Source organism: Carassius carassius, chromosome 20, assembly GCF_963082965.1.
Source record: "Carassius carassius chromosome 20, fCarCar2.1, whole genome shotgun sequence".
NCBI lineage: Eukaryota > Metazoa > Chordata > Actinopteri > Cypriniformes > Cyprinidae > Carassius > Carassius carassius.
In genome coordinates this window covers 1,906,996-1,919,055 of record NC_081774.1, presented here as the reverse complement: position 1 = coordinate 1,919,055, position 12,060 = coordinate 1,906,996, and the positions used below count along the sequence as shown (strand labels likewise).

The 12,060-nt window shown below is 32.6% G+C and overlaps 2 protein-coding genes across 2 annotated transcripts in view; one reads left to right on the top strand and one right to left on the bottom strand.

Annotated features, from left to right (window-relative positions):
* The first annotated feature begins 965 nt into the window (after positions 1-965).
* On the top strand, positions 966-7,795 carry LOC132095710 (gamma-soluble NSF attachment protein-like). Its single transcript, XM_059500820.1, has 12 exons — positions 966-1,120; positions 2,145-2,212; positions 2,319-2,403; positions 3,211-3,228; positions 3,416-3,446; positions 3,525-3,634; positions 3,765-3,831; positions 3,933-4,003; positions 5,538-5,616; positions 5,699-5,778; positions 5,855-5,984; positions 6,704-7,795. Exons 1-12 carry the CDS (start codon positions 1,065-1,067, stop codon positions 6,848-6,850), a joined length of 942 nt encoding a protein of 313 aa, XP_059356803.1. The 5' UTR covers positions 966-1,064; the 3' UTR covers positions 6,851-7,795.
* A 3,214-nt stretch (positions 7,796-11,009) lies between these two features.
* LOC132096943 (piezo-type mechanosensitive ion channel component 2-like) overlaps positions 11,010-12,060 on the bottom strand; it is a 79,396-nt gene continuing 78,345 nt past the window's right edge. Inside the window, exon 52 of the mRNA XM_059502628.1 lies at positions 11,010-11,816. Coding sequence (XP_059358611.1) covers positions 11,564-11,816 — 253 coding nt within the window. The 3' untranslated portion in view covers positions 11,010-11,563. The remainder of the gene's footprint in view (positions 11,817-12,060) is intronic.

Here is a 12,060-nt window from a genome sequence, read left to right as displayed (position 1 = left end):
AATAGTTTTTTTTGTTTGTTTGTTTCTTTTTACTTTTTATTAAAAAGCATACAAAATAAATATTAATTCTATAAGCCTACCTAATATTTAACTTTTTTTTTTTAAACTAAATATTTTACACGATAGTGTAAAAATTGTTATGGCACCAGTTAACACCTTTCTCCCTTTTTTGACAGAAAACAAAAATTACTTTATTAAAACAATTTATATTCTGCACATGTAAGATAGGAAAATATATATAGCCTACAAGTTTATTTATATATATATGTATATACACTCTCTCTCTCTCTCTCTCTCTCTCGCTCTCTCTATACACTCTATCCGTTAATAACTAAATAAATACGTTTCCCTTAACATTTGAATAATAAAGATAAGGAACATGTTTATAAACACATCTAAAATATTACCTATATTCTAAAATCGCAAATAAATCCAATCAGTTAATAAATAAATAAAACAAATAACTTTTACTTAGAATATATAAATATCATATATAAATAAATGAATAATGAAAATAAGGAAAATATCTATAAACACATTTAAAATATTCTATCCATATTTGATATAACCACAAAAATAACAAAAATTATATATGTAAATAAATACATACATACATATGGCCTACTTAATACACACATTATAATATAATATAATATAATATAATATAATATAATATAATATAATATAATATAATATAATATAATATAATATAATATAATATAATATAATATAACACAAGGTAAATATCTCGAAACACATTGAAAATGTTATCTATAGGCTATTCTATAATAATTAAAACTAAATACAAATTACACATTTTAAATCCGTAAATAAATAAATTCATAAGAATAATATTAATAATAAATAAATTCTACTCATACTCAAATAAATGTGAGTATACTAAAAAAAGTGACAAGTGTGAATCGCAGATGCTGAAAGGTGTTTTGCAGCATCCCACTCGGGCTCCCGTAGAAAAACACCGTGACGTGGATGAGCTGTTGAAGAAAATCTGGATAATCTGTAACAGTCCATCCTCATCCTCATCATCCGCGAGACCGAGAGCCATGGCCGCGCAGAAGATCAACGAGGCGCACGAGCACATCGCCAAAGCCGAGAAATGGTGAGATATGAAACATATTCTCCTACAGACTTACGCTGTCGCTGTCACTAATTCTGCTGCAGTTGTCTTTAGCCTAGCTCATTTATCGGTGCAGTCATGTCCAAGTGGTTAAGGATCCTGATGCGCGTTCATGATGATGTTACACAGCGAGACTGATTGCGTAATCGCGCGTGAAGTGATTGAGGTTACCTTGGCGACAGCTGCAGTGGTCCTGATGTGGTCTTCTTTATTATGAGGCTTCTACTGATGATGTGGGCCATTCCTGAAACCCAGTGCATGTCCATGTGCCCATCAGGCAGTATAGACCGGGGCAAGTTGTCACAGGCTACACATCGCATTAAACAGAAAATTTTGAATCTGAAGTTCAGTTACACTTGTGTGGCTTTGCGTGTTGTTTTCAAACACCTAGTTATTATGTTATGTGCAATTGTGTATTTTTAATATATTTTTTTGTAATATACTGTATTGTGTAAGAGTAGCATACTTTTAAAAATGTTATTTTGGTGTCAACTGAAAGTTCCCATATACATTTAGCTGTATGTTATTTACAATTAAATGAAAATGCATTATAGTTTGAATTTATATTAAATGCAACTTAAGAGTGCTGTTTTGACACATTTAAGTAGGACTTAAGTACATGCGTACTGTATATGCAATTTAATAATTAATTCTATATTCTTTAAAACATTATGAAAGTGTATCTACTGAGAAGCATTTATGGTAAACTAAATTATATCTTGATGTAATTTCTATTGAAATCTTTATGTTGTGTATTTAAATATACGTTTTAATTCCACATCTATAATTATAAAGATGCAGTTTATTAGGCTTAACATAACACTTTCAACATAATATTGAATAACACACTACAGTTCAAATTATTATCAAGTCATTTACATGTGCTTAAGTATGTTATTCAACACAGCAAAAATACGTGCACATTCAATACATTTAAGCACACTTTCTTTTGGCAAGGGTTGGGATAATAGTGATCACCATACAATATCTGTTTTACTATATGCAGCTTGAAGACCAGCATGACCAAGTGGAAACCTGATTATGATGAAGCCGCTTCAGAGATGGCAAAAGCAGGTGATGTAGACCTTCAGTGAACTGACGTCTTGCTCTGATGTTATTGATGAAGGTCATTATGTAGTGAAATAGGACCATAACACAATGTATGTTGATGTTATATCAGCTGTGGCTTTCAAAAACGCCAAACAGTTTGAACAAGCGAAGGATGCATACCTGAAGGAGGCCGAGTACCACACAGAAAACAAAGCGTATCCTTCTCCTCCCAGAAATCATAATTACAAAGTTAATTTAACAAACAAAACTAATTACTGTAATGTGCAAAAGAGCCATACACCACAGAGATTTACAGTATCTGATTTTTTTTTTATGCTGATTTATTCACCTTAATGTCAGTTCTTGTAAATATTGGGTAAAATGTGTAGGGAGAATGTGCCATATACTGTATATTCACAATACTGTCAAAAGTTTGGGGTCGATAAGATTGATCGATTGATTGATTATTGGAAAGAAATTATTACTTTTATTCAGCAAGGGTCCGTTAAATTGATCAAAAGTAGCAGGAAAGACAATTATATATTTATTTTTCAAATAAATTATCTTCTTTTGAACTTTATATTCATAGAAGAATCCTGAGGAAATAACAAAATCACCTTTTGCACAAAAATATGAAGCAGCACAACTGTTTTCAACATTGATAATAATCAGAAATGTTGTTTTTGAGCAGCGAATCAGCATATTAGAATAATTTCTGAAGATCATGTGACACTGAAGACTGCAGTAATGATGCTGAAAATTCAGCTTTGAATCACAGAAATAAATTACAATTTACGATATATTACACTAGAAACAGTCATTTTAAATTGTAATAATATTCCACAATATTCCTGTTTTAATGCATTTCTGATCAAATGAATGCAGCCTTGGTGAGCAGAAGAGACTTCTTTCAAAAACATGAAAAAATTGCCGACTCCAAACTTCTGCACAGTATAGTATTTGATTAGATTTTGGTTAAGTCTCTCATTTGATACTCATATTTACTTAACTAAAATTCACAGACTCTTCCATGCAGCGAAGTAAGTGACCATTAATGTTTCAAGGCTATTTATTAACTCTAATCTATACATTTACTAAACTAATCTATAGTTTACCAATTTCCTTTAATAGTTGAAACATATTGCTGTAGTTAACTGTACTCTATGTATTTTACTTCTACATCTGCACAATGTAACCCACGATGAAAGATGCTGTTCTTCTTCTCAGAGCGTATGAACAGGCTGGCATGATGCTGAAGGTGAGTTGGCCATGCAGTGATTGTTATGGATGGCCTGTAGGTTTGAGACATGTGCGACTGACTCTTCTTCACCTGCAGGACATGAAGAAAATGCCCGAAGCCGTTCAGCTGATCGAGAAGGCCAGCATCATGTACGTGGAGAACGGGACGTCTGGCACTGCTGGAATAGCCTTGGACAGAGCTGGAAAGTGAGTAAACAGATCTAAACTCTTTTTGAGAGGTTGTTTGTGTAGTTTCTTATGCTTAAACAAACTATAATATGCATGCAAAGGTTGTGTTACCATTACCGGTGTTAACTAGTGCCGTGCACTTCTTCAGACTCATCGAGTCGATTGATCTGGAGAAAGCTGTGGACTTGTATCAGAAGGCTGCATCTGTGTTTGAGGTGAGGAAATGGAAACATGGTTAATCAATAATCCTGGAACAATCCAAAATCATCCATTTGTCCACACATAACCCATGTGAACTGGTTTGTGTTGTCTTCAGAATGAAGATCGGCTAAGAGAGGCCGCAGAGCTTCTGGGGAAAGCCTCCAGACTTCTGGTGAGACTGCGCAGGTGCGTCTTTAAGCATTAAACCGCCCATATTGTGATGAATTATTCAATGATGATTTAACATGTGATAAAACATTTTTTTTTTCATACTGTATATTGCTACAGCAGCTCATTTCACCCTCTGCCTAAAATGCTACGATCTCTTTAAAGCCCCGCCTTCCAAAAAGCCAAGTCTTCTCTGATTGGTCGGCAGACCCCGGCTGTTGTTGATTGGTTAGCCAATTTGATTGTGCTTAATGCTCTTTACCATAATTGGCTTTCCAACAGTCCTTGTGGGCGGGCCAAAGCAGCAGTAGGTGGGCATTATGCAAATATGCAACATGGAATCATAGCTAAATCACAGAAATAATGGCAGGACAACCAATAAGGCATTTCAGGCAAGATTTTCTGTCGGAGAGATCAACTCTTTTGATTTTGACTTTGTTCTTGTAACTTTGCATATTGTTTACAGCACAAACAGCTACATTACACACTAATGCATTAACAGTCCATGTCATGTATAATGACACTTTTACTGTTGTAAAATCAATGTGATGCATGATCCTGATTGTTCAATAAATCACATGCTTGCATATATTATAATATATTACTTCACTAGCTCTCCTGATGACTTCACAACAGTGTTGTTAACTAAAGCTAGAAATATCAAAAATAATTTATTCATTGAAATTCAATAATTGATAACATAAATCAAAAAACTTCAAATTGACTTCAAATAAAAAAGCATATTTTAAAACTTATACAAATGACAAAACAAAATATAATTACTAAAACAAAACAAAAAAATGAAAATGGAAAATATAGAAATAAAAACTTTTTAAGATTATTAATTTAAAAATATTAATAAATACTTAACAGTAATATGGTACAAAAAGGACACTGCTTCACAATATAAATCTTTATAATAAAATGAATTAAAGCTATATGAATTCTGCACTATATTACAAGTCATCTGAAGTTATAATACCTGTGTTATAACATAAAACTTTTAGAAATATTTTTTTTTTCATAAAATAAACTTTAACATAAAATAAATAAAATATAAAAAAGTTTGTTAGTTATTAATTTTATTTAGTTGCCAAGGCAAGTATGTTAGTTGAAGTTCATAAATTGAGATAAAAATGAATATAAAGAAATAAGACCTAACAGAATTACTAAAACTTCTTTCATTATTAAAATTTAAATAAAACTGGAAAATGTAAGAATAAAATCTCAGTTCCTTAGTTTATTTCATTTAGTTGCCATATGTCAAATGTTTTGTTTGATTTAAGTTGAAGTAGACAAAATAAATCTGAAAATACAAAACAAAATTGTAATAAAAATGGGAGGGGGGGGGGCATAAAATGTATTACTAAAGCTTCAACATAAATTCAAATGAAAAAAAAAACAGAAAATACAAAAGAAAAAAAAATTAAAAATATGATTAAATTCTTTCATAGTACTGATTAGTAATATGATGATAGTGATGTACTTTCTGTATGCTCCGTGCTAGCTGAACCAGTGTTTGAGCTGTTGCTGTTGTGTTTCTTGTGCTCAGGCTGGACGAGGCCGCAGTGTCCCTTCAGAAAGAGAAGAACATGTACAAGGAAATTGAGAACTACCCCACCTGCTTTAAGGTGCAAGAGCTGCTTTGTAAAATAAACACAGAACTTTGCATTCTAATGTTGCATTAGTTTGAACAGATGTTTGATATTGCAGAAAACCATCGCTCAAGTGCTGGTTCATCTCCACAGAGGAGACTTTGTGGCGGCAGACAAGTGTGTCAGAGAAAGTTACAGGTAGGAACGAGTAACACCATCATCCTTCAGAGCACCAGTGTGATCTCTGATCAGTGTCAAATACTGGGCTCTTCAGTCTCCCAGGGTTCAGTGGGAGCGAGGACTGTGTTTACATGGAGGTGCTTCTGAAAGCGTATGACGAGCAGGACGAGGACGAGGTGTCACGCATCTGCAACTCACCTTTACTGAAGTACATGGACAACGACGTGAGTGTCAGTCCTCGCACGCAATACTGTGAACAATCAAACCAAACATCATTACGCTCACTAAAGGAGTCATTTAGCTCAGTATCAGTAAATTTAAAAAATATATATTAAAGTAAAATAAAAATATAAATTAAAAACAAAATTTCTAAAAATCTTGCTGACCCCAAACCTTTGAATAATTGTGTACATGTTAGTATAGAATTTTTTCAAGACCACTTATCATTGAAATAGACAAACAAAATGCACATCTTTATATTTAGTTTCTTGTTATTTTATTATCACTAAGATATATTTATACTTGGTTTACTTTTTGTAGTTACTTTTTGTAATACTTTGAATAAATTATATATAAATTATATTATATATCTATTTTCATTGTAATTTTAGCAATTTTGTTGTGTAGTTTTAGGTATTTTTTAGTTTTAGCTTTTTTTTTTATTTAGTAAAAAAAATTGCATAAAAAATGTAAAAAAAAATAAATTAATTAAGTACTGTACACAAATTTCTAAAAGTTTAGGTTGTTTTAATATATCTTATTTTATACATTGCTTATTTTAAGTAAGATTGTTTGTTTGTTTATTTGTTTTTGTTTTAGATTTCATTAACGATAACCTTGGTGAAAACATAGCATATGTACTAGACATTTGCTATATTCTCAAAACTCCAGTAATCATGCAGTGACATCATCACTAGCTGTTTGCTGGTCTGTGTGTGTGCAGTATGCCAAGCTGGCGATCTCTCTGAAGGTGCCCGGTGGAGGGGCCGGAAAGAAAAAGAAGAAGAAATCTCCTGTTGCTCCTCAAGGGGGCAGTGCCGGCCCACCCATGGCCGAGGAAGATGATGATTATGAGGGCGGTTTGTGTTAATGGAGAGAACGGCCTGACTCCTCCATCCGTCTGTGTGTGTGTGTACGAGGATATCAGTGTTTCCTCCCTTTGTGCAGTGGAGTCATTCTGTTCCTGTTTGTCCCGCCTGGGAGTGTCCAGATTTCTGTGCGTTTACTCATCAGGCACACAGAAAACCCTACACATACGGGCTGTGGACATCAGTTTAACATATTTAATGTTGAAGAGGTTAATTTCTCTGCCACAAGATGCACCAAATGCAATAGAGCCCTGAAGTGATGACGTGTTTTGTAGTCAGTGTCACACTGGTTTATTTTACAAAAACACAATAGGGTTTTTCCATCGGCTTTTGAATAACTGTAGAAAATAAGATCTGTGAGCAACAGAAGGTTGTGATTCTTACATGTTATGTTCATCACGATAATCTTCACAATTTTTATGAATTTTGAAGCATGCATAATAACATTGCCAGAAGTAAAAAGCTAAACGTAAGGACTAACTCATAACTCTCTTTAACACTTTCAGTTTTCATTTTCTCTGAACGTTTGAGATTGAATACTTCAAAAGTGTGATTATAAACACAATATGGCAGTGACAAGCGAATTATGAGTAGATGAGTTTATCTGTCTGTTATTATAGTTAACTAAAATCTTTTTTTTTTAAATCATCCCTTGAATAAAAAATAAATGTTAACTGAAATAAAATATAATGTAAAAACTCTTTTTTTTTTTTTTTACTAAATTGATATATAGTTTAAATTTTTGTAGTAAAAATATCAATTAAAATTGAAAAATAAACACCAAAAAATTGCTAAAACTTTAATATTACAGTGAAAGCAGGAAATAACAAAACTAATAAATACAAAAACCTTAAAAGTATTTCAATGATACTGGAATAATACTGGTTCAGCATGACAACCTCTGTAGTCCCATTTAGACTTGTTTTCAACCAAAAAAATTATACATAAATATATATATGTATGTGTGTGTGTGTGTGTTTATGTATGTATATATATATATATATATATATATATATATATATATATATATATATATATATATATTACCAATGTTGAGGAAAGTTACTTCAAAAGTGATGCATTACAATAATGTAACTCCATAAAATTAACTTATTGCATTACTTATTTACTTTTTATGGAAAGTAATGCATAACATGACTTTTGTGTTACTTTTTGTCACCTGAGCTGGGATTGCTTATTTATTTTTAATAAAAATAACCCCCAAAAGTTATATTTTTGGTAACTGTAAAGGCCACTTTCACACCAAAAGTGGACTGAATAAACCTCAGGCTGTGTGTCTTTGAACTTTAAAAAGTTAGGTCAGATATTATCCTGTAAATGTAAAATAATGCATTACTTTACTAGTTACTTGAAAAACTAATCTGATTACATAACTCACATTACTTGTAATGCATTACTCCTCCAACACTGGTAAATGATGTAGAATAAAAATGTGAAAAGATCTTTTGTTGAACCACAGAACTTATTTGTCAAAAAAAAAAAAAAGGAACATTGACGTCAAGATGATTTTGATGCTCATTTTCAGGTTTTCAACTACAAAAATCTTTCATCCTTTCAGCACTCTATTGATTGCAGTGTTTTCAGTCAAGTTACAAGCATTCGTCTTCCATTGGTCAGTTATATAGTCCCGCCCCAAATCTCACACCATTGGTTGAGCCTGTAAATTATCAGTACTGGCCTTTTTTGATGTGTGTGTGTGATCATATTGTTGGTTACATTCAGTTTGTAAATGTTTTCTTATAATTTGATAAGGAACTGTGTAGTTGTTAACAGATTTTATTTACTTTTATTTGTGAACAATGTCTGTGATGTCAAAGTGATGTTGAATCAGTTATAATTTCTTTTTAAATACTATATTATTATTATTATGTACAGTAATTTATTGTAAGTGTTGTTGAAATGTAAATGTGGCTGTGAAGTGAGTTGCATGTTGCTTTTCCAAATATACAAACCTGACAGACATAAAGATGCAAAAATGAGCTAATAAAATAATAATCTATACAGTCATTGATTGTCTGCTGTTAAATGTATTTCTTATTAACTATGCAGAGAATTAGGCTACTGATGAATTCACTGCAGATGATTTACACATTTTTCATTATTCATTTCTACCACAAAAAAAGACAGATTTTTAAACTGTAGTGTAAACCATGTACTTGGGAAAAAAAGAGAAATACAGGAACAAAAAAGAAAGAAAAGTGGCATGTTGTCCTTTAATTGTGTGCTTTATTTGAAGTCAATAAACCATTTCCCGTTTCATCCGGCTACAGCTTTTCTGTTCCCCCCGTTTTGATGTTGCTGAAAAAGTACTGCACACACAAACTAATGGAAGCGTTTCATGTTAAACATTATTTTTCATTCATGCTACATTGTCTTTAATGCATAGTTCAGAGATGGACTCAAAAACAATATTCAATGTTCTCCTCAAGCATCAGCACAACACGATCCGTCGGCGTGGAGCTCACATTGATAGTCATATATGATGTACATGATCCCATTGTAAATCTACAGCCTAGCAGAGACTCCAGCGGTTCATCCGTGAGTCCCTGATCATAGAAAGCTCCTTCCTGAGAATGGATGCCAAAGGTGTTGGATAAAAATGGATTTCATGTCCTTTATGGTCCACCCGCCTGTCGTATTGCTCAAATAAATATAAGTACGTAGTACAAATGTGAGTCAGATTCTTCCTCATGTACAAACAACTTTCTGACGAGTACAACAGTCCTGGCGATGCATATTTAATTACTCTAACAATCTGAAAACGCCTCATGCCTTCAAGGATGTAGACTATCTGTTTATAACTAATATCCATTATTTATTTTCACCACAAGTCAAATGTTTCCACGAAATATTGATTTCTGAAAGACGAAAATGTTCATTCTGTTTGTGTTGCATGAATGAAGCACAATGACCAGAAACATTCGCAAAACCATTATACGTTATTGTTGCACTGTGAAAATGGTTTAGCAAACAATTGAAATTCCATGAATTCTGTGTATTTCTGAATACATTTCTCTGTAGATCATTCAGAAAATGATTTGCATTTATGAAGAAACACATTCAAATTCATTCCAAACTAATTTCTGTGATTCATTCATAAAATAACTTGGATTTACGATTAAATAAACATTCAAAATTCACTCTGAATGAATTTCTATGTAAATATTTCTTAAAATGATTTGGACTTATGAAGAAATGTACATCGAAATGCATTCAAAATTCGTTCAGAACAATTTTTGTGTGAATAATTAATAAAATAATTTAGAATTATGACAAATAAATTTCACAGGAACACCAAACATTTATTTAGAATGAATTTCTATGTAAATCCAAATTATTTTATGAATTATTTATGAAGAAACATACATAGGAACACATTTAAAATCGGTTCTAAATACATTGTTGAATAAATCAAATATTATTAGGATTTATTAAAAAATGCATACAGAAATGCATTTAAAATTCATTCTAAACAATTTTACCCCAATCATACATAAAATTATTTGGATTTATGAAGAAGAAATGCATTCTTAATTTGTCCTGAACAAATGTGTGTAAATCATCAATGAAATAATTTGGATTTACAAAGAAATTCAATCAAAAATTGTTCTGAACAATAACTGTGCACGTCAAAAATATAAACAAAAACATTCAAAATTTGCTCTGAATAAATGATTCTTAAAATAATTTGGATTTATACATAGAAGAAACACATTAAAAAGGTAGTTCTGAACAAATTTCATAGTAAATAATTCAGAAAATCATTTGGATTTATGAAGAAACACATTCAAAAATTTGTTACGAAGCAATTCCATGTAAATCATTCATAAAATCATTTGAATTTACAAACAAATGTACTGTACACAGACACATTCGAAATTACTTCTGAACAAATTTCTATGTAAACCATTCATAAAAACAATTGGACGTATGAAGAAATGTACACAGAAAACACGTTCAAATTCTTTCTATTTCATGAAATAAGGCTCTTAAATAACAAGATCCGCTGAAACTGGTCAATCATTAATGTGAAAACAATCTCCCATTCATTTTGAAAAGCCATAATACTTCAAGCCTTATAAAAACACTAAACGTCCTTTACACATTCCAAATCTGTGTTCATAAATTACAGATGAGTGAAGTTATTACTGTTGCATACGTTCCACTTCACACTTCGTCGTACATGAGAAAAAAGCTTGAGATCCCGTTGTGATGAAATGATCCGAATGTATTCCTGAGAAAGGTGGTGGATAATGATGCGTCTAGTTGATTGTACTAATGAAATAAGGCAAATAGAGATTGTCACGAAATTCACAGCGCCACCTACAGGGCTTCAGTTTCTCACCTTCGGAATTCAGAGAGAAGTTAAAAATCAAGCCTAAAGTCTGTAGTAGGTTGAGTATTTCTCGTCTACGTCCATAATGTCGCATGCACTCCCAAAGACGAGAGTCGTATCAAAGTGGCGCATGCCTGGAAGCCCTAAAGTTCACTTATCAAGCCCTTAAAAAACACTAGCAAGTACACGTCCACTGGATGAAAACTACACGAGTGCTAACGTTTCATCAGTTAACATGAAGAGCAAAGCTTCTCTGGTTCAATTCAACTGTGCTCTTTGGGAAGGAGGGACAATTCCCGCTTTACGCTTCTCATGGTTCGTTTGGAGTTCCTCCGAAGGTCAGCGTCCTCATCCTCACTCACTCACTCTTCTCTCTGGTCCACTTGATCATGGTTTCTGGAGAGCGGTAGAGGAAGATGAGTTTGGCGTACAGGTCTTCCTCCAGGTCCAGTTCCCCCGTCTCTCGGACCAGGAAGATGTCGGTGCAGAGCTTGAGGATCCGGTCTACATTGGGCAACTCTTCGAACATGATGGTGTGAGAGATCCCGCTGAAGAACTCGCGCACAAACTTCCCGATAACCAGAACCACTGACATGTACAGACCCATGATCCTGTGCACACACAGGTTCACATGTTCAACTCAACATTAGCTATGAATTACTTTTGAATTAAGTTCCTTACAGACTAATAAAAACATGTTCATTTGGTTCAGATGGGATGCATATCATATCATAACAAATATCAATGGAAGCCAGTTTGCACCATGGAATAAAAAAAAAAAAAAAAATATATATATATATTCTCTACGTTTTCTCCCAAAATGGCCTTTTCTAGCAATTTTACATTTATATGACA